General features: G+C 40.9%; 1 protein-coding gene across 1 annotated transcript in view; it reads right to left on the reverse strand.

The window, feature by feature from the left end:
- TPD52 (tumor protein D52) overlaps positions 1–26,146 on the reverse strand; it is a 124,263-nt gene that overhangs the window by 45,066 nt on the left and 53,051 nt on the right. The window contains exon 6 of the mRNA XM_050708691.1: positions 20,807–20,988. Within this exon, the coding sequence (XP_050564648.1) occupies positions 20,807–20,988 (182 nt within the window). The remainder of the gene's footprint in view (positions 1–20,806; positions 20,989–26,146) is intronic.

Here is a 26,146-nt window from a genome sequence, read left to right on the forward strand (position 1 = left end):
GTCTAAGAGTTCATCCTGCATGGATTTGATGTGTAGTGCTGTGTTTATGCTCCTTCAAAGAAAAAAAGAAGGGTATCAAATTTTCAAGAAGTAGTAATTTCTTTAACAAAATAAAGGAGGAATAGTTTGTTGGAAATTCTTTACTTTTCTGAGTAGTATTTTGTTGCATTCTTGAAGGCTGTACAGCAGCAATTTTTTCAGTAGGGAACTGAGGAACCAGAACTGCATTTCTGTATTATACAAGAGACGAAATATGAACAACGTTTGCTGATCTATCAATACTATCTATTGGTCTCACGCAAAGGACAACAGCCACCAAGCTGAATGGGGGGAAGCTGTGACAATAGTCAGAGCGGGTAAAAGGAAGCTCATGTTGAGGCTGACTGGTACCGATTGTAATCTATATTTTCATGTTCCAAAAGTCTGTTTAATCGCTGCATCCTGCCTACATACGGAAATCTTTCCTAATGAAAAGCAATGCAAGTCACAATGTGACTGAGTGATGGAATAAGTTCACCTCACTCTAATAAATGGGGAAAAAAATTGTGTAACCTGAATGAGAGATATGTCTGCTTGCAACAAAACTTATACTGACAAGCCAACTGTTTGGAAGTTTTTAAAGCTACAAAAACATAAAAAAGTTAGTTAACTGACCGGCTACACGCATGTCATGGAATATCGCAAGACATCCATAAGGCTGGCTTTAATTACTGTGGGGGAATGAAACTGGATTTTACACCATCTAAATGAGGTAATTTGTAAACCAACCCCACTTCTCTGCTCTTACTATGCATTAGCTCCCACATTAGGAGAAAACGAACCATACTCCAAAGCCCCTACTCATCTGATCTCAGTTGTACAGAATTCTTGCTTTGAAGTAAAGTTCTCTGCTTCAGACAGTATGTTAAATGTAAGACAGTATGTAAAATTTCAAATGTTTTGTGCTATTTTAGTTTTCTGCTGGGATAATCACACTTTTGAACCTGAAAAAAATGTATATAAGAAAAACAGTTAACATTCAGCTGTATTGCAAGTTCACAGAACCATGAATCATTTTCTACAGGCTGTACAAAGACAAATCCTAAGAAGAACAGTGGTGACAGATTAGCCTATCGGTATTTTCCATTCTTACACTTCACTACTGTACTTTTATCACTGTAACCCACAGAAGCTATTTATCAAAAAAGGACTGTCCCACACTGTACTATTAGAACTCGAAAGGTATGCCCTCAAATGTATTTTTAGAATGGTTATTTCAGTTTCCATAAAGTTCTTTTGAACTTGCAGATGCAACGTGTGCCAAGTTTACTATTGTTTTTACACGTAGGTTACGATATCCCAGGGCCCTTTGTTGAAACAAGCCAAATAATTTATGTTAGAAACCTTTATTTTCCTTATTTTCCTGCTTTGGTTCACACTTTATTCTCCTTCTAAGGAAGGTACACAAATTATGTCCATTTAGATTCTGGCTAGATGTGTGTCATACATAAATTGCATATATATGCATCATATTTAGGGCTGACTTTACCAGAAGGTATACCAGTTTCAAAAAGAGCATTATTCATTTCCATTCCAATGAAAAAAAAAAAAAGAGATACTGATAGACAGCAATGTTGCATTGTGAATCAAGTCTCACATAGCCTAACTTGCGCTAAACTAAAATAGAAGCAGAGATGTATTAAAATTTCATCATTAACTAATCCACTATATAAACAACCATCTTGAAAAAATCAAGCAGAATTTTTCTAAAAGGTATAATACGTTATTATCAGCTTTTCATTTGACGCATGCTGCTATCATGAAAGATAAAGGAAAATCTGCCAAGGGTTGATCAGAGACATCTTGTCTCCCATTTAACAGTAAGTATTTCAAGTATTACCACCTCAAAGAAAAAAGAAAAAAGAAAACAATCACTACTCATTTCAACTGAAATTCTTTACACTTATTTCTCTGTTTTTAATTCTGTAAGCTACCACTGCTCCAAGAAAATGAATTAGACCAATGAAGTCACTACGGATTTCTCCTCTTGGGAGAACCTAAAACCCACATTGAGGTTGTTCTCTGAGAAAAGCGGCCATGATGTTAAATGAGCATACTGCATGCCAACAGGTAACCAGCTACCTTCTGAGCCTCAACCAGGCAATCAGTCTTCACTGTGTATGTGAGAAGTCTACACTCTCTTCTCTCTGACTAAAACTGGAATAAATTTGTCTACAATGCCTCGTCTGCTGAGGCACGAAACTGTACTACATATATTGTGCAAGGTTTCTCCATGATTCATTGATACTACTGCCTTAATGTTCCAAACCATTGAGAACATAGTTATTTCTACATCTCGTTTTCAACTTTCCTTTTGTTATATACCTTTCAAAGGTGCAAGAATCCCACAGTGGTTAACACCTATTTCCGTAAGTCCGATGATGCATCTGAAGACAAGGACTCATCTTTGCCTCTTTGGAAAGTATAGTCTCGTAACTCCTTTTGAATTACCTAAAGAGTCAGAATTACAGCTGAGGTTTTGCAGGATGCACAGGGCATCCAAAGTTGAGCACCTGAGTTAAAACTTTGCTCAAGTTTTACTCACTAGGCAGGGGGAACGGGAGAAACAAACAAACAAACAAACAAAAAATTAACCAGGAAGCTTTCATTCTCTGCTGGGAATTCTCATCTCAAGGTCTTCTTGACATTTCATATCTGGAGTGAAACATATTTTTTTTTTTTAGTCACAAAGTATTTTAAAAAGTGTAGAGCATTTACAGATTTCTATAGGATTAATCTTCAGTCTCATTTATGGCCTCTACAGATAACAGAGCTGAGGAGAACCCTTTTTTACACAGACTGCATCCTTTAGATAAATATTCTCTGGTCTTTCCTCACAGTAGAGAAAAACAGTGGATGCTGAAGAGGAAATACTCTGAGTATTTTATTTAAGTAAAGAAATGGGTGAATGGTTTAGGAGACAGCTAACCTTCTAAGACTCTAGTATTTTTTATAAAGTTATAAATCTACTGGAGAATGCAAAAATAAAAATTTCAGCATATTTGGAAAAATTGGTCTTGATGCACATGAAGAGAATGTATATCGCCTGGGTACATCCTAGAAAAGTCCCTAGGGGAGGCTTATTCCTTTCTACAGCAATGAGTACTGAACAGCCACAGAGTAACATAATTTTGCAGATTCAAGCATAATTTAACTGTCTTTTGCTGGTAGATGGACTTGTTCTTCCCTTGTTCTGCCTAAGATGCTAACGCCAACTCATTTCTGGATACATTTGAATGATTTTTGGTTTTGGCTTTTTCACCATTGCTTCTTGCCTGCCATGTGAATGAATAACCAGCCCGCTACTCAGGACCAGCAGACATGCCTTTGCAGGAGCGAGTTTCACACTTTGAGTAATTACAGCCCTCCCACAACGACGCGGGACTATAAAAGACATTTGCCGTAACACTGCTTTGCAGCACCTGCCCTCCCCAGCGCATTACATTCCACACTGCAACAGCGTTTCTGAGCAATCGGCTGCTAAGGACCTGCAGTAGGATGCGAATGCAAACAGAAGCAGCAAATCAGCCATTCCTGCAGGAGAGTGCTCAAAGTGGGGACTTATCGACTGCCCTGCAGCCAGGGCACTGCCTCTGCTTGCAGCTTGGACGTGCCACTGAGGAATACCCTTTTCCCGTAATTTCTTTCGTGCGTTATGTACGGAGCTCTTCCCTCCCAGCAGAAGGGGGGCAGAGGGGAGAAGAGGATGTGTCAGACCAATTTACATGCAAATACTACTACGCATCCGCTCCAAAGCGCATTAAAAGAAAGCAGTTGCCCTAAAATATGGCCAGCGATGTATTATTACCTTTGTATGCCTTACTGCTGGGTTTTGAAATGTTGGCTAGTGATAAAAAAGGCTTGTTATCCGGAAATCCTGGCAACCTGGCCTTTAAAGGCCACAGCCATTGTGAACATCTTGGTAAAAATAAATCAATTCGTTACCGTGGTTGGTGTTTGCAGGGCTGTTCAGCACAGGCGCTCTGGAAAAGGGGACTACTGAAGTATTTTGCAGACTCCTGACGTGAAACTGCATGGAGAGATGTGGAAGGCTGCAGGAACACACCAGCAACGGAGACTGGGCTTCTGCCAGCCTACGTGGGTAAGTGTCTGCTGTGGTGCCCTGTCAGCCTTGCCAATCCACCGTCTGCTTCTAGGTGATATCAATGTTCAGTGCTGGGGAGCCCAGAGCGTGTCTCCCTGGGGCGGCACGCCGATGCCAGCTGTGACCATGGAATTGCCTGCCCTGCCACTGCTCCTGGCCCAACGGGAGCGGGAGGCTGCAAGCGAGCTGTGCCCAGCACCACAGCTGCATGGCCACCCAGTACCACTGACCTTATAAGCATGTTTAAGAACAGCCCTGTGGCACAAAGTCATGGAATCACAGAATGGTTTGGGTTGGAGGCGACCTTTAAGACCACCTACTTACAACTGCCTGCCATGGGCAGGGACACCTCCCGCCAGACCAGGTTGCCCAAAGCCCCATCCAGCCTGGCCTTGAGCACCCCCAGGGATGGGGCATCCACAGCTTCTCTGGGCAACCTGGGCCAGTGCCCCACCACCCTGACAGCATACAATTTCTTCCTTTAATCTAAATCTACCCGTTTTAGTTCAAATCCACTCCCCCTTATCCTATCACTGCACCCCTGACACAGAGTCCCTCCCCAGCTTTCCTGTAGGCCCTTTTTAGGCACTGGAAGGCCGCTGTAAGGTCTCCCCAGAGCCTTCTCTTCTCCAGGCTGCACAGCCCCAACTCCCTCAGCCTGTCTTCACAGGAGAGGTGCTCCAGCCCTCTGATCAACCTCGTGGCCCTCCTCTGGACCCCCGCTAAGAGGTCCGTGTCTTTTTTATGCTGCAGGCCCCAGAGCTGAGCACAGTACTGCAGGCAATGCTGTTAGATTCATCTGCTTCATATATACAAGTACAGAACCAAATATGCAGGACTGAAGTCATTGCTTGCAAAAAGTATTTCCACTTTGGAATGATTAGCACCAAGCTTCAGATTTAATAAGGATATGAGCAAAGGCTCTAACTCATGCTGACCATGGTATAGATAAAGTCATTCATGATATAGTCAGAGTGAAAGTATTGTTCAGCATGTTTTAAGACTGTGAATTGGTTTTAAAATTAAAAAAAAAGCATTTTAAATTAAACAAATCCCTGGACTTCCATGAATGGAATACCAAGAACTTGGTTCATTTTAGCATTAATAGCCAAGAAGATAGCACAAGTACTTTTTCTACTGCTTTTTCAATTTTATTTTTTAAGCTCAAAATACTGGACTCTCATTATTACCCAGTAAGAAACAAATAAACGGTTACAGAAGAAAGACCCAAAATATTAAAAAAATGGTGTCTTTAATACCAGAAAATAATTAAATCCTACAAACTGAAAGTTTCATTATGTGTGAGCTCAAGATTTTTTTAAGTCTGAATCCATGACTTTTGCTCTTGGCATATGAGTTGTGAACGAGTAACCTGAAAGATATGTGAAGACAATCACCATATTTTCAAACATTTTATTTTAAAATAGCACAAGAATTTTTACGTTTTATATTTACATATGGCTTTATTTAAAGTAGACACGCCTGCTTTGAACACTAAATGTAAGACATGTGACTGCATTTGAGTATACTGGCACTGAGTATATAAAGTAGGCAAACGTTTGTGCAAGTGCCAAAGTATGCCTGCGAGCCTACCAAGAACCTGATCAATCACAACCCTGAATGGGCAATTTTTAGTTCACTTCAAAGGAGGAAAATCCTCACCTTTCAACTACTATTAGCGTTACTGCATACCCTAGCACAGACATGCTCACAGATCTAAGGGCTGGTAAACAAGGCAGGAACATACAGCACAATTTTTGTAATGAACTGGAGATTCTCAGCAAAGACAGACCTTCAAATCTAAGATTGCCCTATGATGAGAAGAAAAAAATGGAGAAATAAACTGCTCCATCATTTTTTTTTCAACAGAGTGATTCTAATTTGCTGCAAAACTCCTTTTTTTGCCTTTAGCTGAAATCACTGCTGAGCAAGTTAGACCTAGCCTAGCCTAGTCCTTCCCACCGGCTTTCTATAATCCACAGACTTAGCTAAACGCATCAGTGAAAATTGGCATGCACACCAGGCCAAAGCTTAGCATACTGTTAATACATCGTGCAGAAGCAGAGGAATATTTCAAGAACCTTTGCCTTACAGCAATGTGTAACTCAAGCGACGGAAAGACCCCAAAAGGGATATTGTGTTTTCTGCCATGCATCACTGCGGCTTTGTGTCCCCCACAACGCTGGCAGCCGCGGCCAGGCAATGCCCTGCCAAGCAGAGGCTCACCATTTGTTTACAGAGCTCTGTCTGGAGGAAGCAGAGAGCATTTCATTCTCCTCTACAGGAACCCTTTCAAGACAGCTGCCAAGAACAGTCTTGAAAGGCTTCAGGGGGAGAAAACTCTAGTAGTTAGTCACTAAATAGACCAGACTGGTGCTGGGCGCCTGAAGAGGAGTGAGAGGGAGCAGGCACTATCCTATCTGAAAGGTTTGAATGCTTTTAGGTAATTTCAAATGTATAAAGTCATAGGAAAAAAGGCCATGAACTCTGTAGGTGGAGGTCAGATCAGCAATCAACTTATAATTACTCTTCAGATTAAGATCTCTACATAAATATTTTAAGTTAATGAGTACAAATTACAAATAAATTAAATTCATACGCTATTAAATTCATATAGCTACACATATTTCCTTACAATGTATGGAAAAGACCTATGTAGTCTGATTGGGATTTAATGTTGTAGAGGATTATGGTTTAAGTATTTTAATTTTTAAAACTGATACTCCATTAGTCCTAGAAGACTTCAGAAGTGTCAGATACGTACACTGTGCATTTCAATAAAGGCATCCTCTACATAGATTTATACCAACTGTGAAACTGGTTAATAAGATCTCATTATCTTTGGAAGAGCCCACTAATTACTATGACAATAAAGACTAGAACATGAGGTTTCATAAAGAACAAACAAGCAATCCTTCATTCCTCCTTCATTCCTTCTTATAATTAATAAAAGAAAAATTGCTTAAGCTCTTTTCCATATACACTACTAACAAGACCTTACAACTACTAACCTTAGACCTTACACTACTAACAAGACCTAACAAACCTTAATAAGTGAGATGCATTTTTAATTTTATCCAATGGTTCTTTCTCTACCTTTAGAGACACATCTCAATTTCTTGGTTAGGCAGGTAGATGATCATGCACTGTGACCAAATTATGTGCACTTCTCCATGTTATCAGAGGCTGCCAAGTCTCAACGCAGGTTCATTTAAACAACATCTCCAGGATTTTTCAGAACAATTCCTTCAGGACATGGAGGACTTGGTATATGTTTGTGGGGGGGCTAGTTACTATTTCTTACCCATGCTGGGTGGCTGGATATTCAGTTCTTTCGATAAAAATGAACAGTTGTGAAATGCTAAGTAAGGAAAATGGAAAAATTCCATAAATTCCATTTTGACAAAAGGAAAAAGCTTCATTTTTGTTAGGAAAAAAAGTTGCACGACTATCATACTTCAGTGTCCACAAATCACAGACATGTTCAGCAAGTCCGCAAAGCAACAGAAACTCGCATCTCTGCTTGGCTGCTGCCGTTCCCAGACTGCCGACAGAACCACGGCAGCAGTGACCACACACAGACTCCAAAATTTATGAAGGCAAGTTTTAACAGCTACGGAGTACTCGCAGAATAGTAATACTTTTTCTCCTCTTTAATAAATGAGTCTTATACTGCATATCTTCCAGCACAGCAGCAATACCTGCCTAAGACTTGAAATTTCATCTTGAATATTTAGGAAAATCAGGTAGGCAAAAACAATAGTAGCAATGCTCTGTCAGAAGCTCTTTACCCAGTAAGGGCAATTGCATACAAGTTGAGTGTTGCTTTAGTACTTCTATTACCTCTGCTTCTTCCACCAAAACATTTGATAAAAAAATTATAGTCGATTTCTATTCCTATTCTAGTCCCACACAGATACATTATTTTTGCCTCTAAATAATGTGTTTTTTTTTTCTTTCTAATCGGACTTCCAGACCTATCCAATATTAGCAAAGAAGTTGAATCCCATACACAGCTTCGAAACACTCAACCTTAAAAGATTTACCTATCCTATTAGGAATTTACCTGCTTTTGTGTCCAGGTTGGATAATGGCAACTAAATAGGCTGTAAAGGAGTTACATGATGTGTCAGGGGATGAAAAGCATTTTTCAGGGATTCCATGCGTAGGAGTAGCTGACAAAGTTAATTTTATCAGACTTTTCAGCTTATTCCTAATGGCAGTCAACACCCACTGCTCGCTTTGATGCAACATCCCCCTCAGTGCAGTTGACAGCAAATACAAACGCATGACTAAAGCACCTATGGCCTGCCTGCTTTCGGTCTTGCAGACAGATTTTCTATGAAGTTATTATCTTAGAGCTGCAGAACAGCTTAGATTGGAAGACACCTCTGAATATTGGCTGGTCCTACCCCCACTCAAGCAGGGACACCTACCGCTGCTTGCCCAGGACCACGTCCAGGCACCTTCCTAACATCTCCAAGGAGGACACTCCACAGCCTCCTGGGCAACCTGTGCCAGCGCTCCGTCATCCTCACAGCACAGAAGGGCTTCCTAGTGCTCAGACAGATCCTCCTGTGATCCCGTTTCTGCCCATCGCCTCTTGTCTTATCCTCAGGCACCACTGACAAGATCCCGGCGCCAGCCTCTCTGCAGCCTCCCTTCAGGTATCGATACCATTGATAAGATCCCCCTCGGCCTTCTCGTCTCCACATTGAACAGTCCCAGCTCTCTCAGCCTTCCCTCACCAGAGAGGGGCTCCCGTCCCTTCAGCATCTTCGTGGCCCTTCACAGGGCTCTGTCCAGAATGCCCGGGTCTCTAAGCTACTGAGGAGCCCAGAGCTGGAGCCAGGAGTTCATGTGGCCTCACCAGTGCTGAGGGGATCACCTCACTCGACCTGCTGGCAACACTCCTCCTAACACAGCGTGGGATGCCATCAGTCTTCTTGGCCTCAAGGGCACTCTGCCGGCTCTTCTTCAACTCTGGTGTCCACCAGGAACCCCATGTCCTTTTCTGCCACGCTGCTTTCCAGAAGGTTGGCCCCCATCAGGTCTTTTTCAATGGGGTGGTGCCTCCCCAGGTGCAGGACTTTGCACTTTCCCTTGTTGAACTTCATGAGGTTCCTGTCAGCCCATTTCTCCAGCCTGTCCAGGTCCCTCTGGATGGCAGCATGACCAAGTCTTAAAGCCTTGGTTCTTGCAGTTGCATTGTTACACAAGATCACAGAATGGTTTGGGTTGGAGGGGACCTTTAAGACCACCCAGTTCCAACCCTCTGCCACGGGCAGGGACACCTCCCACCAGACCAGGTTGCCCAAAGCCCCATCCAGCCTGGCCTTGAGCACCTCCAGGGATGGGGCATCCACAGCTTCTGGGCAGCCTGTGCCAGTGCCTCACCACCTCCTGAATGAAGAATTTCTTCCCTATATCTAGTCTAAGTCCCCCCTCTTTTAGTTTAAAGCCATTCCCCCTTGTCCTATCACGACACCCCCTGACACAGAGTCCCTCCCCAGCTTTCCTGCAGGCCCCCTTTAGGTACTGGAAGGCCGCTGTAAGGTCTCCCCAGAGCCTTCTCTTCTCCAGGCTGCACAACCCCAACTCCCTCAGCCTGTCTTCACAGGAGAGGTAAAAGATGCTCTATTGCCTTTTTAAAAATGTTGGTTTAAGTAGAAATTCCTATAGTGTTTTTTTTTTTTAAAAAAAAGTGATATGAACCCAAAGACTAAAGAAGCCAAAAAAAAACAACCAAACAAACAAACAAAAAACAAGAAGCCCAACTTTAATATCATGATCTGTGGAAGGCTTAACTAATGCTTTCTGAACACCAAGAGGTTCGTATATCAGCTGCAGAACGTTCCTCTAGCTGTGCTAATCCCCTTCTCAGACTCTCTACTCCAAAGGGATGAATAATTACCACTCCTTGGTTTAGAGTTATATGATAGCATTAATTTTGCAGAGTGGGATCCATATTATATGAAGCTCTGCAATTCACATTTGGTCCTAACAGTAATTAATTCAATTTCTCAACCTAGCAACTAAACAGCTTCTGTCTTTGGGCAAGTCTGCACCTCTCACTGGACTGCAGCACAGAGACCATGAGCTAGTTGAGGCGAAGCTAGCTCCCGAATTGAAATCAAAGGCTGCAGCAGGGCAGCACTGCAGCTGAATTTGTTATGCTAAGGAGAGGGTCGAGGCCACAGCTACACCTGACCAGTTACACTGCTTCAGCAACCTGGGCTAGTTTTCCCTTGCCTGTGCTACAGGAATGCGTCAATGTGAGCAGAAATTAAGCCAGGAACATCTGGACCTTGCTCTGCTGTGTGGTGGAGCAAAGCCCAGCTCCCTGCACCCCTAAGGAGTACACAACACCTACGTACCAGCACACTGCTACCTCGCCAGCTGTCAGCCTGAGACCCTCAGTCAGACGCGATGGGGGGGGCCAGGGCTTGCACCAGGAATCGCAATCTTCTGCATCTGGGATGGCTGACATTCCTAGAGCCTTATCTGGCTGTTGGGGTAATTTACTGTACTACAAGTATTTCAGTAAGGCAGCTCCTCCCCACGTGCCAACAGCAAGGCTTTATCGTAGCGTGGAAAAATAATTTCCAAATAGATTGCATACAAAGATTTAAGTCACCTATTCCCACGGGTTTTAAAACAAAATACTAGAAACAACCTTAATGATGAGTGTATAATTCTAGTTTCTATAGTTCTTCACATCCAATATCTGAATTAGGGCAAAAGAGAGAGTTAACCTACCTCATCTCCTACAGACAGCACTCAAGCCTTCCAATGCAGTAGTAAGTTTCCCAAGCTTTGTTTTCTATCGTGTGTGTGTGCACGTCCACATATGAGAAAATGTGTGGCTTAACTAGTATTTACAGTCCTTGACACTGCCAAAAGAGCCCCAGGCCACCTATAGACTGCTTTGTTCTCCCAAGACATTTTATACAGCATATTCCATCTCCATTTATCATGATGCCCTGAGAAGACAGGGCTGGCACAAAGTTTTCACCAGTAAATGCTGCTAGTTTTTTTTGAGGGTTGCTTTGGTTTTTTTTGTTTGTTTGTTTCCTCCAAAGGCCATCAAATCTCATAACCCTCTGCTACTCCAAACTGATGACAGAAATGAAAAACGAAGACAAAAAAGGGATCTGCAGGATAGCATGCACTGCTGTGGCAGTAATCCTAGGTCTATGCTGATGAATTGTACTTTTGATAACCAACACCTGTCCCATGCTATTATTACATTAACCAAACCCCAGAGTATCTATCTGTGATGAAAAATTTACAGTCCAAAAAATGGTTACACACTTTGGGCTCCAGGAACTCTGGAAGCAGTGTCTTTGTGTATTACAGAACCACAAAAAGCCAACACCTCAATTTGTGGTTGAGAATAACCACTGAAGAACGATCTACAGTGGGTGGCAAAAACAGGCACAATTGTAAAGCAACCAAGCAAATAATAAGCTATGTCCATAGGGGATAAAAATGCTGTAATTTCAGCAATGCACACTGCTATAAATAAGTTAGAGGTTATTTGCTGAAGTACACAGCCTGAGTTTGCAATCACATGGCTACTCTGTGAGCATGCTTTTGAAAAGAAAGCTGAAATTGTTCACCAGCAGACACAGTGGCACCGCATGCATTGTTTGGGCTAGGAGCAACAGCGAATTGCACTATATGGAAGCTTTGTAGGAAAGGGAGTTCGTGCCACCTCCTTGAGATTAGCTGTCTTAAAACATAAACAATAAGGCTTCCTTTTCAAGTTGCAGTAGTGGTATGTGGGAACAGGACAAGAGCAGTCCTGCTTACCATTTCTCCCTGGAATTTGGGCAAAGTTTGTGACCGAAGGCTGACTGGAGTGCCAAAAGCCAAGTTTGCTGATGACTGGTGCCAACCACCTTGGTCCTAAGAGAATTTCAACATGACATTCTGGTACTTTTAATCACAGCTAGAGACTGGTTTTCACAGCGTGGAGTCTGGCTGTCTGATGATGTTTTCCATAAAAGATACAACTTGGAAAAGATTCAGGAAAGCGTGTGTGAACTTCATTTTATACTTCAGCAAGTTTGACCAGGTCACAATTATTCAACAAGTCAAAAATAAGATGGTCTAAGATCCTTCAAAGTGCAGAGGAATTTGTCCCTGCAATAAATAAGTGCTTACTTGATGGGCAGCACAACTCTGAGGCTGAAGAAGGTGAGGGTGGAGCAGGCAAGTACAAAGACTTCTTTGACTTCAGGGACCTACTTGGTATTACAAATTTACGAGCAACATGGCACTGATGGGCTTATGGACTTACACCATTTGAAGTTATAGTTGCAAAAGAAATCATAGTTCTCCAATCTTACCAAATTCTCCATGGCTGTTTACTTATGCCACTATAGGTTTATTGGTTTTGTTGACATTGTTTTTAATAGGCAAGAAATATTTTCAAAAAATCAGAGCTGACGACAAAAGAATAGAGCAATTTGTCTGAATGGTGAGTTCTTGCTGATTACAGAAGATGATGTTAATACATATGTTAGTAAATCACGCAATGTCTGCTTTAATTATATATAAAAGAGCAAAAATGATTTATTAATTTTTCCAAAAGCATTATTGGAAGGAATACATGTACTGCTACAATACAGTCACCCCTAAAACATGGTAACTGCTTAAAAGCACACAATAAAACCGCAAATTCTAATAGTTCATTTGGAAAACTCACTGGTAAAGAGGTGAGCAATAATGTATGAACTAAAAAGGCTTACTAACATATAATACTGAATATAATGATATAAAACTGTAACTAATGATAAATGCAACCACACTGTATATTTATAATATGCATTAAAAATCAGCATTGGAAAAAAGAATACAGAAAACAAGACTGGAAGGGGCTCAACATACCAATACAAATAGCATTACCAGACCACATGAACAAGGAAATGGCATCAAAAGATTAAGGAAGGACAGAAGATAATTTAGTTCATATAAGAAAATGGCTGCGCATTTACTTCATCTTATTATAATTTTCTTACAGTGTGCTTACTACTAGAAAGGCTTGTGAGGAAAAGACCGATTTGTTGAGAATGAAAACTACAACTGAAGGAGGGAGGCAGCAAAGGAGGAAGATACCAACACCAATGAACTATCAGCAATAAATCAAATGCACAAATAGAATGAGAAAATGCTGCTAGTGTAGTTGCTGTTGTCATTTTCCTCACTTAACACAAGTGGGAGTTTAAAATCTTCCTCAGCAGTCCTACAGCCTTTTCTATGCCAAAGTTACACCATGGAAATAAAAAGGAGTTTTGCACATTGATTCAGTAAGGTGTGCATTTTTTCAGTACCTTCAATATATATTAATACTGAAAAAACAGTACTATGTTTCTATGGGTTTTCAGTCCCTTTCAAATGACCCGTATTTTCTGCATCTGCAGGAATTTGAAAATTGTACTTGCAAAAGCATCACTCTTATTGTAGCCCTCATACTGCTCGTTAGCAATTTCCCTCTTTCCCCTCGAGAATTACACACCACACATAGGTGATATTTAGCTGGCAACAGATAGTAAAAAGGAAATAGACTACTGTGAAAACAAACGTGTAAAACTAAAATCAGCATTGCTGCAGCAAGACTTGCTTCCTTTATACATCACGTTACTACGCTTTAAAAAAAAAAAAGCAGTAGTAGTACCATCAACATTAAAACTTTGACGTGAAAGCTGTATGATTTGCCAGGCTGCCAGAAGGTCATGAATTTTCTGGGTCTCTTTAAATGATGCTGACCTGGCTCTCTAACCTCCTTTTCCTCTGGAGCACACCTCTGTGCATCACCTTCATAGCTATCTATGCAAGGATTTCACTGGAGACTCCCAACCCTTACCTTTCCTCTTCTCCATTTATTTTTCCCAAAGGCCAGGACATTTTTAGCTTCTCTCTCCCCTATCCACATATTCATAGAGCACCTCTGTGATTGTGCACTTAATGATCTCCAACAAGTTCACCCCTTCTCTCACGTTGAAACCTATCTCATCCTCTTTCTTCTCCCCTTACGAAGGGCTGCAGTACAAACCCTCTCCTTTCCTCTCCCCATAGCATTCTTACCTTCCAGACAGAAAAGAGGGAAGTCTAACATCACTGTTTTGAAGCAGAAGAGGATACATGATCATCCATGCTCATTGAGACAGGGAACCTTGAGACAAGGTGCATGGAAAAGGCTCAGGTATTCAACACCTCTTTTTTGCCCAGGTTTTCACCCAGAGGCCTACTCTCAAGCTTCTTGACCCATGTGCAGAGTGTGAAGGAGCGAAGCAGCATTTGCAATGGAGGAGAATAAAGTTAGAGATCATTTAAACCAATTCAATTCAGACAAGTGCACGTGACCAGGTGGGATGCACTCAAGCGAGCTGGTTAATGTCACTGGAAAGATGCTTTCTACCCCAAAGGCCATGATGACGGGGGGGGAAGGCTCCTCATCTCTGGCAAAAGGCAAGTGTCCCTCCTCCTGCTGTTAGTTATGCCAAGTTTCTACAGGATGCTTCTGGATATGTTCTGTTGGAGTCTGGTTTTTCAGTGGCAGACGTTGCTTGGTTTGCCTGCGTTATGACCAGCACTACAAAGAGATAACTGATGAATTTCAGTGATCTCGGTGCTCGTCCCTTGGGCACAGGGGCAGCGATACGTGTATTTGCTGGCCTGTCACTCACTGCAGGAGAGGATCCTGCCCAGCTGCCCCTACGCTCCTCCTGCTTAACTAGCCCCAAAGACAAGATCTACTTGACAGCATCAGCTACTATAAAAGCTGTAAAGCATCTTGTACCTCTTTATATGCATAGTACTGTAAGGGTTAAAATGAACACTTACAGCAAAAGAAAGGTGCACTTAAAAAGGACAGACAGCATCACCATGCTTTATTTACAATGTTTAAAGCAGCACTCCAGACATCTGAAACAAATCTTTACTTTCATAAAAATCTCTTCACTTTTTGGCCTAAATGCACACTGACTTTTTATAAGGGAACCAATGACTCAAGCAGCTAGCACTGATCAGAAGGAAAGCAACTATTTTAATTTTAAAAAAGCCCCTAATGAAAGAAAAGCCACAAGGCATTAAATAGATTAATGAAATTATGTCAACGGGAGTATCTACAAACGTTAGCAGAACTCAGCTATGAAAATGCTAACTCCTGCCAGTTTTCTGGTCTTTATTTAATTTTAAAGAAAAGAGTTGGAAAGATTATGTCTTTACCACTGCCTCTCTGAACCTTGCCACAGTAATCTTGCACCACTACATACACAACAGTCAGGGAAACAAAGGCTCAGCAAGCACAGGGTGAATTTACTATACAGTGGCACCTTTCCTTATGCGAGTACCTGCCGCACACTGAGAGCAAGGCAGATTGCTCTGTACTTTGCTTTATGTCAGGTCGCTGGTTCTGGCTGAAAGGGGCAGTAATTGCTCAAGAAGCATATTCACATGGAATGGCAGTGGAGTAGATAACTCCAGACTCACCCCTAGCTTAATGCACAGTAACTTAGCTGAACACACAAACTGGAACTAAACCAAATGTTGTCTTATTGAAATTCTTCTCCCTGCAGATTCTTCTGTGCACCTTTTTGTGGAGAACTCGTTTTCTTTTTTTTTTTTTTTTTTTGTAATTTTTAGCAGATCTTTTAAAGTTTTGCCTAACTTAAAACAGCCTTAGTAAACGAATTTGCTATAAAACACCCAGACTTACTCTCATTACCCAGACTAAAAAGATACAGTATTTTTAATTGGATTCCACTCTGCCCTTATCTGTAAAATATTTTAAAAATAGAACAAAAAGGGAAGAATTTAAAATGTTTCCCAAATAAAATTCACTCTGGCAACCATTCAAACAGCATGAACATTTTGATACAGTTTACCGAAACAACATTAGGTAATGTTTTAGGATGCTCATTAAGCTGTCATGATCTAAATCGCAGCCGGCGTCAAATGATTTTCTTCCCTTCTCTACTATTTAAGTTTGGCAAATATGCACAGTATAAAAGGTGTCAAGTAAAATTGCCACAGGATATACTGGAAATCCCTGCACCAGCTGCACACCCAAACCTAAAGGAAGTGTCTTTCTGATCCTATAGCCTGATAATACTGCAGTTGCTGGAGGGTTAAAGCAGGCTTTGAAAATAAAGCTTCATTACACTGGCATGGAAAGGTGCAGCTTAATCCTCTCTGGAAGCTGGTCCTACAATCCTACATTTCAGAAAATTGCTGAAAGCCATTGTGCTTTGAATGGGAATTGGTCATTAACAGTACAGGTGCAGACCATGTATCAGGCAGTGTCAGCACAACCCCTTCCCACATTTTCTGGTTCTTAAGAATTCCATCTGATAATGGCAGAAGCAGGTTATAACAGCAACTTTTCACCATGGATTAAAGTGTTGCTCATTTGGAGATCTAAGAATGACACTTCGTTTCCTCTGCATGTTAAAAGAAAGAATGGGGAAAAAACATAATATTCTTCCTATAGCTGAAAAGTTACCCAGTAGTTAGCCAGTTTACCCTGGCTTTCCTACAGACCCTTTCTGCCATTCGTACAGTCTCTGCATGCTTTACAGAGTTCCACATACTGTTGTCATAAAACTCAAAATTAATACAGAATTTAAATCAAAGCATAACAAGAAATATATTTATTAATCACAGTCTATATTAAAGAAGTACAACACATATTAAGTAAGACCTTGAAATCATAACGGTAATAAATACTTTTGTCACATGAAGTAAACCCCAGACAGCAATCCGCTGTTGATATTTATAACCAAATACCTCCCTGCCTGAGCCCTGTGACGTTTCTCCAACAATACCTTTGGTTTCTAAGCTGAATTATGCTTACAATCTCAAAACAATCAATACTAATAAAATATGCTTTTTGCAAACCTATGAAACAGCTTTTGCAAAGACGGTGGGAAGAAAGAAAACAAGCAGCAAAAAAGTAATTCAAATGTTCATTCAGTTTAAATTCCATATCACTGCTGTTTTAAGATTTCTTTTACTTACTAGTTTACTTTTTTTTTTTTAAGGTTGAAAAATTACTTTAGAAGAGCTGACACAAAAATATATTCAGGAAGTTGTTTCAAATTTGCCAAGCTAAGGACGTCTGTTTCTGTAGTTACTCCTTCAGCCAAGACAGTCTTGAGGATGAAATCCTGATTGCCATGGGGCAGTAGACCTGCAGGGTCTTTCACTTGCACGTCCCAAGAAATCACAGCTGTCAGGATCAGGACTTAGCAGGTTAAGAGAACCAGATTTTCGGAGAAGAACCTCAAGTAGGATTTTGATTTTTCAAGTAACTTCTAGCACTTTCAAAGGTCAAAGGACATGACATGAGGTAAAGCAAACTATATTATAGTATCAAAGCAAATAGTCGACTTCTGGTGAGAACTCAAAAAGAGTGTAACAACTAAGAAAATACCAACAGCACATGTCCTCATGAAGATGCCTCGTTACAGAAATGGCAATAGAAAGGGTTTCCCCCCGTAGAGATTCTAAACTAACATTTTGGATAAGTTACTGAATGCCTGAAGAGACAAGACAGTAAAAGCAGAGATCAGCATTAGAATACAGGTACTAGAATAGCCATGCTCACAAGGCAGACTTCATAAAACTTGTATTATGTATTTCCACATTTGAAGATTAAATCTGATTCTTCTGTCCTGAACTGATGGCCTTCAAGAAATCATCTGTTTTCTGTAGATTAATGTGCACTTCTTTCTCCTTGGCACAAACAATAAACATTTTGTGAACAAAACAGTAAACAGTCCTACTGATAACATGCCAGTAAGACACAGAGATAATGTCACTTCTGTCAGCAAGGGAATTAACAGAAATAACAGTATCAAAGTCTTATGGCAGTCACCAAAGTAAGCACAGACCTAAATACACACTGCAAATTCTATTGAGTTCCTTTCAAGTTTTGGAAGAAGGTACTACAGCACTGTTTTGCCCCTTTTTCTGATGATCTAAAACAGCTATACCCTTCCAAAGGGAATAACATCTCATTTTAAGGTGCATTAACAGCAAAAGACACTAAGCCTTTACACTTACTAAGAGGCCAGTATATGAAAAGACTGTATTTGTTTTGGTAAGGCAAACTTTACTCAGTAAATCAATGAACTACTGTCTTTACTAAGTACACAGATCAAAGCAATTGTACAAGCAAAGACATTTGCTTGCATATTCTTCCCACTACATTTTAATAAGTCATGAGATCCAAACTCAGCAGCACCTCAGTACTATCGATGATATATGCAGCTAAGATAGAAGTTTGCTGGGTTTATTTTTGATTCCACAAGTATTCCGCAAGTTTCACATTATAAATCCCCCCAGAAATGGACTGGAACAAATATGTTACATGACTCAGCATCTTATGACAAGCTAACAACAAACAACAGAACAAAAGATTGCCCACAACTGTGTTCTTTGAAAAATCCAGATAAATTTTAGGAATTCCAATTACAGAAACATAATGAATTGGAAAAAGGGTGAGATTTATTTCAATTATTTATTTTCTGATACAAATATTTTTATTTAGAGGATTAAGTCTGTATGGCATTTAAACATTTAAGAGATCATCAACAAACTCAGGTTCTAAGACTGAACTGATGAGAAACAGGAGTTGAATCAATCTCCTACATCTCAATGAATGCTGGGGGTCTATGGGTCTATCGGTACCAACGCTACTTCTCCCACTGCCACCACATACTTGGTGTTGTGGACATTGCCTATGCCATCAGGTGAAGTACCTACCGACTTTAGCTCCAAACTGTATTTCATTAAAAATGCCCAGACTCTTTATGTCCCTCTCTCTACTGCCACTCAAAGGCAGGGGACAGGCATGACCAAGCCTTATGTGGATCTACTTGTTTTTATCCTTAGTACACAGAGCCAAAAAGTATTATTGGCCTAGGTGCTCTCAGCACCAGGTTTATGCTCCCAGTGTTCAACAGAGAACTCTGAAGCGCCCGCTCCTACACATTTCCTTGGGTCTCACTTCCTACAACACCACTACAGCCTGCACTGACAGAACAGAAACACAGCATTAGGAGCAAAAAGAGAGGAAAGGAGTTAAAAGACAACCATGGCCAGACCAAACACCTGTCTACCTGTGAAGTTTTTCAGGAAGACACATTTCACTGAAATACCTTTCTTTCCCACACTTCATCTCGTCACCCCACTATTACAGAGCACCAGGGCAAAGCGAGATACACAGAAGGAAGCAGCGAGAGGTGGGCTGAGCACTCACCAGGTAAATGAATTGAGTTAGGGACTTAAAGACAATACGAGAAGTTGCCTGCTCCCCAAACCTGGGACAAAGCAGGCAAGCAAACCTGGGACAAGATAATGGGAGCTGCACCCTAAGCAAGGAGCAGCAGGAATGCATGCAACCGTGCTATCCTACAGGCAGAGGGAGCTGAGAGTTACGGGTCAGAATCAGAGAGAAGACCAAGACAGACAGAGCCACGGTGGGTATCTGCCATGGACTGTCTGATCAGGAAGAGGCAGTGGCTGAAACCTCCTTCAGACAACCAGGAGCCAAATAACGTGCAAACTCCCCAGTATGTCACCTCACGTTCGTGTATTTAGAATAGATAGCTCCTGCGCAAGAAGGCTTACTGTCTATACAGCACTAAAGTTCCATGTTCACAAAGCTTCCAAGTATTTCAATAAATAATGCTTGTTTTACCAACTCAGATAATAACAATTTCCCTGTTCCTAGTGACAAAAGCCCCACCGATCAGAAGGTGAAACCTACTGCACAAGTGGAAATGAGACAAGAGACAGGGCTCTCCCTCTAGGGAAATACAAAACAAAAAAGGAAAGCTCCTTCTCACCTGCAGCTGCTGCAAAGCAACTCAGAACTGAAGAAAACAAGACTCGATCAGTCTGCTTTCCATTCACACGTGCTATGCTCTCTCATAAAGAGCAGAGGTTTCTCCCATGAAATAAATACTAAGTTCATTTTACAGAAGTAGATGGATTAGGTTTACTACCTTTACTATGAAAAGCTGATGCTTCTCTTACAGTAACAACTTCTTAAACTCAGATTTCCTTATCTGTAATTGAAGCAATATCATAACTAAGTTTCTTTAACTGAAATTATAACGATCTAGTTACTTTCACAAAACAAACTGAAGAACATGTTAGCTTTGTTGAACGAAACATGGACAAAAGTGAAATCATACACACACGTAACATCATTCTATCACAAAACCATTCAGTCCATTATCAATTTGCTGCCAACATGCATTTCAGTAGAAGAAAAAATCTGTTAACTTGTATATTCAAATTAACACAAAACAGAAAATGCCAGCAAATTACTTCAGAACCATAACCGGTGTTCTGTGAACAACCCACATCTCAAAGAAAAGTAATTTCCTTTGGTCTTCATGAATAATGTAGATATCAATAAAGCAAGTTTACAAAGGAATTTGCATACAAAAGAATGATTTCTGAGCTAGACAGATCTGTCTGTGATAAAATATTGTGCAGAATGAAAGTATTAACTTCCCTAGTTTAAACCACATAATTCACACAAACTATGAAAGTTCAGTCCAGAAAATCAAGTCAAATTACTTAGGCACTTCAGTTCTTCATTCCCCTATTTTAATTGCTTACCATAACTTTATTACTTACTTTCCATCTACTTCTGGTCTTTTGCACACACAGTGAAACTTGCCACCAAAATCTATGTAAAGGTCGTCTTCTACAATGTGGAATATTTGACCAATGGCAATTTTATCTTTGGCAGGTCCCATCTGAATCAAAGGTGAACGTCTCAGCATGGATGCAAAGGATTCCGATTTCTCTGAAGGAACCTACAGATAAATAAAAGTACTCATTTCACAAAATATACCATTTGGAGGAGGAAATACATTAAACTTGTAACATACAAAAAGGATTATTACAAGTATAAAGAGTTAATGTCTTTTGCACATTTTTAGTAATACTTCTATGGAGTCATTTGCTCTATTCTCCAACCCAAAACATTTTACACACTGAAGACAAACGCTTCATTAACTCGGTCACACAAAAATGTGACATTTTGCATCTTCAGAGTCTCATGAAAACATCTTCTATCATTGGTTTGCTAAGTTGACTTAAAAATATATTCCCAGTATTAGTCCTGCAAAGGACATATCCCGTATCTTGTTATCCTTGGTGAAAAATGAAGCAGAATTAGTACCTTGCACTGATGCATGCAAATATTTAAAAACGAATAATAGTTAAATCTTCATTTTAAAGAACAAAACTATTTTGCCAAAGCAGCAAAAGTAGAAAGCACACACAGGATTAATCTAATATATTAAGAAAAAATTGAATTACCACTTCTATTTACTCTATGATGTCTAATGATATTTTAATTCAGTAACTAAATAAATCTAATGACAGTTCTTTTCCATAGAGCTTTAGGAAAACGTAAGAACGTATTTTCTCCTGCTCTTCTTCACGGAGACATCTCTGATTTGTGATCTAAGAGACTACCAAATGCTTCCCATTATACAATAGACAAACATACCCAGTTACATCAAAGTGAGACTCATTCTCATACATGCTTCCTCTGATACACTAAATTTGACCACTTTTTAAGATTACCACCTTTGAAAGGGGACACGTGTTTTGGAAGTAATACGTACCTGAAATCCAAAAGTGAAACAAAGTGAATTATTTGATGGATGGATAAACAAATTCACAAAAAAGAGAGCACAAATACACAAAATGAGAGCCTATTAATTTTTCCCGCACCTTTAGCAGCAATTAGCTGGAGAGAACAATTACTTCATGCAAAATTTCAGACTATTTTCATGCCAACACAAGAACTAAACAGAACAACACAATCAAGTAATTAACAATTTAGAGATACATTGGCTTCAAAGTAAAAGGCTCATCTGAAAATTCACTCCACTTCACCAGAAAGTCTCGAAGTAGAGAGAAATACTATTGCTAAGGATTCTCACGGTGAATTACTATTCCGTTACAATAATCCAGTGACTAAGGATGTTCAGCACAGCATGCGAGTGTGGTAAGGATAAACGGGCACTCTGGATTTTATATCCAGAGTTTGTGACCTTGCAAGGCTCTGCTCAGTGCACGGGAACTTGGGGCTTGATTCACAGCACGAAATTGAACTAAATTACACTCCGCTCATCTTTAAGAAAGCAACCAAACTCTAAAATGTGTAAACAATACATGATAGATTCCTTTTATAGTTACCATGTCCTCAGAATAGAGGCTAGCATTGACTGTCTCTCCCTGGTTTTCCATGACACTGATGAACAGAGCCGTGGGAAGCAATCGCATTGTGGATCTCACACCAGGATCGTGGAAATCGCACCAGGATTTTTTTTTTCTTTCTGATTTAAATAACATAATTTCAAATCGTTTAAATGAAAGTATCAAAACCACATCTTCCTAGACCACAGAAGAAAGATGTCTCATATCTGCAAACCAACTATTTACCAAACATGACAGAACTGGGGGGGGACACACATCCCCATTGACTACTGCAAGCAGATGCAGGAAAGCCATCTGGATTTTGTACCAGCAGGGACTAATGCCATCATTTTCCGTTTGCACATTTGGAAACTTTTACTCTTCGGGAAGTCAAAACAAGGAACAGTTTTGAATTCCAGATTCGCTGGAATGCACAAACAACATGGGTTGTTCTGACATGACATAACCTCAGGAATTAAAAGCTGGAGATCTGACACCTGGTCAATGTGATGCTTCAGAACTGGGGAAGTTTAAATGTCACATCCCAAGGACAAGGACCGAATAAAACGCCTTCTAACACATGCATATGCACGTGCACGCACACTTCACAAAAGTAAAGCTGCTGGTGATGGTAAACCACAAACAGAGCAGTAGGATTTCATACTGGAGAACTAATATCAGATAAAGTTTCAAGCACAGCCATTCATAATGCACTCTAAATTCAAATACACAAAAATTAATTGCACAGGATGCATTTCTAAGTGCTGCAAGAACAAATGCAAAACACTGGAAGCAGCAAGAGGAAATATTTAAAAGGGATCATAGAATCATTAAGGTTGGAAGAGACCTCCAAGATCATCTGGTCCAACCATACCCCTGCCAGCAATGTCACCCACTAAACCATGTCCCTAAGCACCACGTCCAACCTTTCCTTGAACACCCCCAGGGACGGTGACACCACCACCGCACTGGGCAACCCATCCCAACACCTGACTGCTCTTTCTGAGAAGAAATGTCTCCTCATTTCCAACCTGAACCTCCCCTGGCACAACTTGAGGCCACTCCTAGTCCTATCACTGGTTATCTGTGAGAAGAGGCCGACCCCCAGCTCCCCACACCTTCCTTTCAGGTAGCTGTAGAGAGCAATAAGGTCTCCCCTGAGCCTCCCCTTCTCCAGACTAAATGATGTTGAAGATAGAGACACAAATGCAGGATCATGAACTGGTAGAGATGCTGGCTTTTCAGAACATGGTGTTTTGGAGATCATCCTTCCATTCCAAATACTTTACAGGCTCTGAGATTGAACACCTGACGAACATCTCTCTAGGGTCCTCCAAAAATTCCCTTCAGTCTTATTAATTTAGGATACCGCTCCATAATGTTTAAACCAACCAAGCTGGCACTGCCATGTTTCACCCTGCCCTCTCCGCTCTCTCCCAGACAAAATTCCTGTCCTCTTATGACACCTCCAAAACTTGTCCTAAACTGGAGTACGCCTACCTAAGGAATGTATCAAACAAAAGCTGTGCACTTTCTTGTAAGGATAGTTTTCAGTTGGTCTAGTTCCCAAACTGTATCACCTAAGGACCGCGTGAGTGTCAGGATCCACAAGAGTGTGAAAGTGCCCACAGAAGTGCCCTTTCCAGAAGGTTGGCCCCCATCAGGTCTTTTTCAATGGGGTGGTTCCTCCCCAGTGCAGGACTTTGCGCTTCCCCTTGTTGAAACTTCATGAGGTTCCTGTCAGCCCAGTCCTCCAGCCTGTCCAGGTCCCTCTGGATGGCAGCACCACCTCCGGTGTACTCGCTGCTCCCCCCAGCTGTGTGTCGCCTGCACACTTGCTGAAGAAGCCCTCTGGTCCATCGTGGAGGTCACTGATGGAGAAGTTTAGCAGGACTGGACCGAGCACTGACCCTGCTTTGTGCCACTGATCAATCATATTCACCTCATTCTTGCTGCTTTCATGCGATGACACATGCAGTAGCTAAAGCTACCCTAAAGCTGTTGCTTGTGACATTTTTACCTCTATGTTGTGAAGACGGGTACATGAACGTTGTATGGATTTCCTGTTTTTATCACCTACAAATGGCCCATTCTAGATAATAACATCCCTCTCCTTTATCTCCCTGGCAGGAAAAAAATTAGGCACGGAGTTCTTCCACCTGAAAGCCTGCCTGGGAAGTAATCTCTGTACACAACACCCAAGTACTATCTTTATACACTGATAGATGTGCACATTTCTTACTAGAACATAGATTAACGTCAGTGAGACCCGAATGTTAATGTACCAAGAATCCCTTGGCCATTCTTCATTGCGGACAGTTTTCCAAGAAGGCACCAGGATTTGATTTGAATTATATCACTGGTCTACAAGTCTGCAGGTTTTTTCCATTCAGCTTCCTGGAGAGAAACTCCTCAAGAGTATGAATATCTAATCCAAGTACACAGGAATCTTCAAAAGACTCCACTGGTTACTGCCATCAAGAACACGACTGTGGACAGCCTAGAAACAGGGTGAGCTAAAATACAGCATCCTTTCCTTCGCATAACCTAAAGGAGCTCTCCTAAAGGAGTAATTTATCTAAAATGTTTGAAGAGATTTAATGACATTTGGAGGAGTACTTTCCTCTACCATTTCCAAATCTCCTTCACTGCATTCCTCACAGTCCCACTGCAAAAAAAAAAAAAAAAAATAGTAAGACAGTAAGGTAACAGGACAACATATTTAAGTGCTCTTTTTTGATTCTCAAGGAGTGTTGGCCATACAGCTGTGATATATTCAATGCATTGATAACTCACCCAGTAGCAGAAGTTGGAGGCCATTAAAAAAGTCCAGAAGCACAAAGGGAAAATTCTTTTCAAATACCTGAAGTGCAAAGACTTCTTTTTTTCTTAAATGCCTAGCCTGTTGGATTTTCCTTCTAATTTTCTAGGGTCAAAAGTTATTCACAAATATTTGGATGCCTTCCACTCTCTCTGCACTTAGTGAAATAATAATAATAGGAAAATGTAGCTCTTTAAATAACAGAATATTCTGCAAGTTGAAAAAGCCATAGATTTAAACCCCAATAAGATCCAAATGAAAGAAGCAACTCCAATGGAGGGAAGCCTATGACTATACGAGCAGGGTGGTCCTATCCCACCCACTGAGCAAGACATCTTTAAAACCCTAGCTATATGTTTTATGTTTGCTTGCAAAGACAAGTAGCACGTGTGTTGGAATGTGAGAGATATGGATGAAACATGAAGGAGTGAGATGGGAGATTGGTAATCAGAGGGCTTCAATTAGAGGGTGAATGACAGATTAGCATCCAGCAGCATGCGAAGAATGCAACCCTCCAGAACCATCAAGTTTGTCTCCTCAGCACTGTCACCCATAGCCGGAAAGGTTTTTCTGCCCAATATTAGTTACACAAGACACAACAAAATGGAAAAAAATAATTTGGAACAGGAAGCTAGCGTGATGCCACAATAGCTAAAGGCACAACGGCTTGGAGATACCCAAACTTGACTGGAAAAGGTCCTGAGTAATCTGCCCCAAGTTTGTGCTGCTTGGAGCTAGGGGCCTGAACAGACAGACAGCCTCCCGAGATCTCTTCCAACACATACTATTTCATTCAAGAAACAGAGGAGACTGAGATTCTGCTATAAAGAATATTAAAATTTATTAAGCTTCCCTCTGATCAGGTACATATTGAAAAGGCACATATTTTAATCAGCAACCTAAACAAATCCGCTGCTATCTACTAGCCCAGCAAACTTTAC

Source organism: Cygnus atratus, chromosome 2 (genome assembly GCF_013377495.2).
Source record: "Cygnus atratus isolate AKBS03 ecotype Queensland, Australia chromosome 2, CAtr_DNAZoo_HiC_assembly, whole genome shotgun sequence".
NCBI classification, from domain to species: Eukaryota; Metazoa; Chordata; class Aves; order Anseriformes; family Anatidae; genus Cygnus; species Cygnus atratus.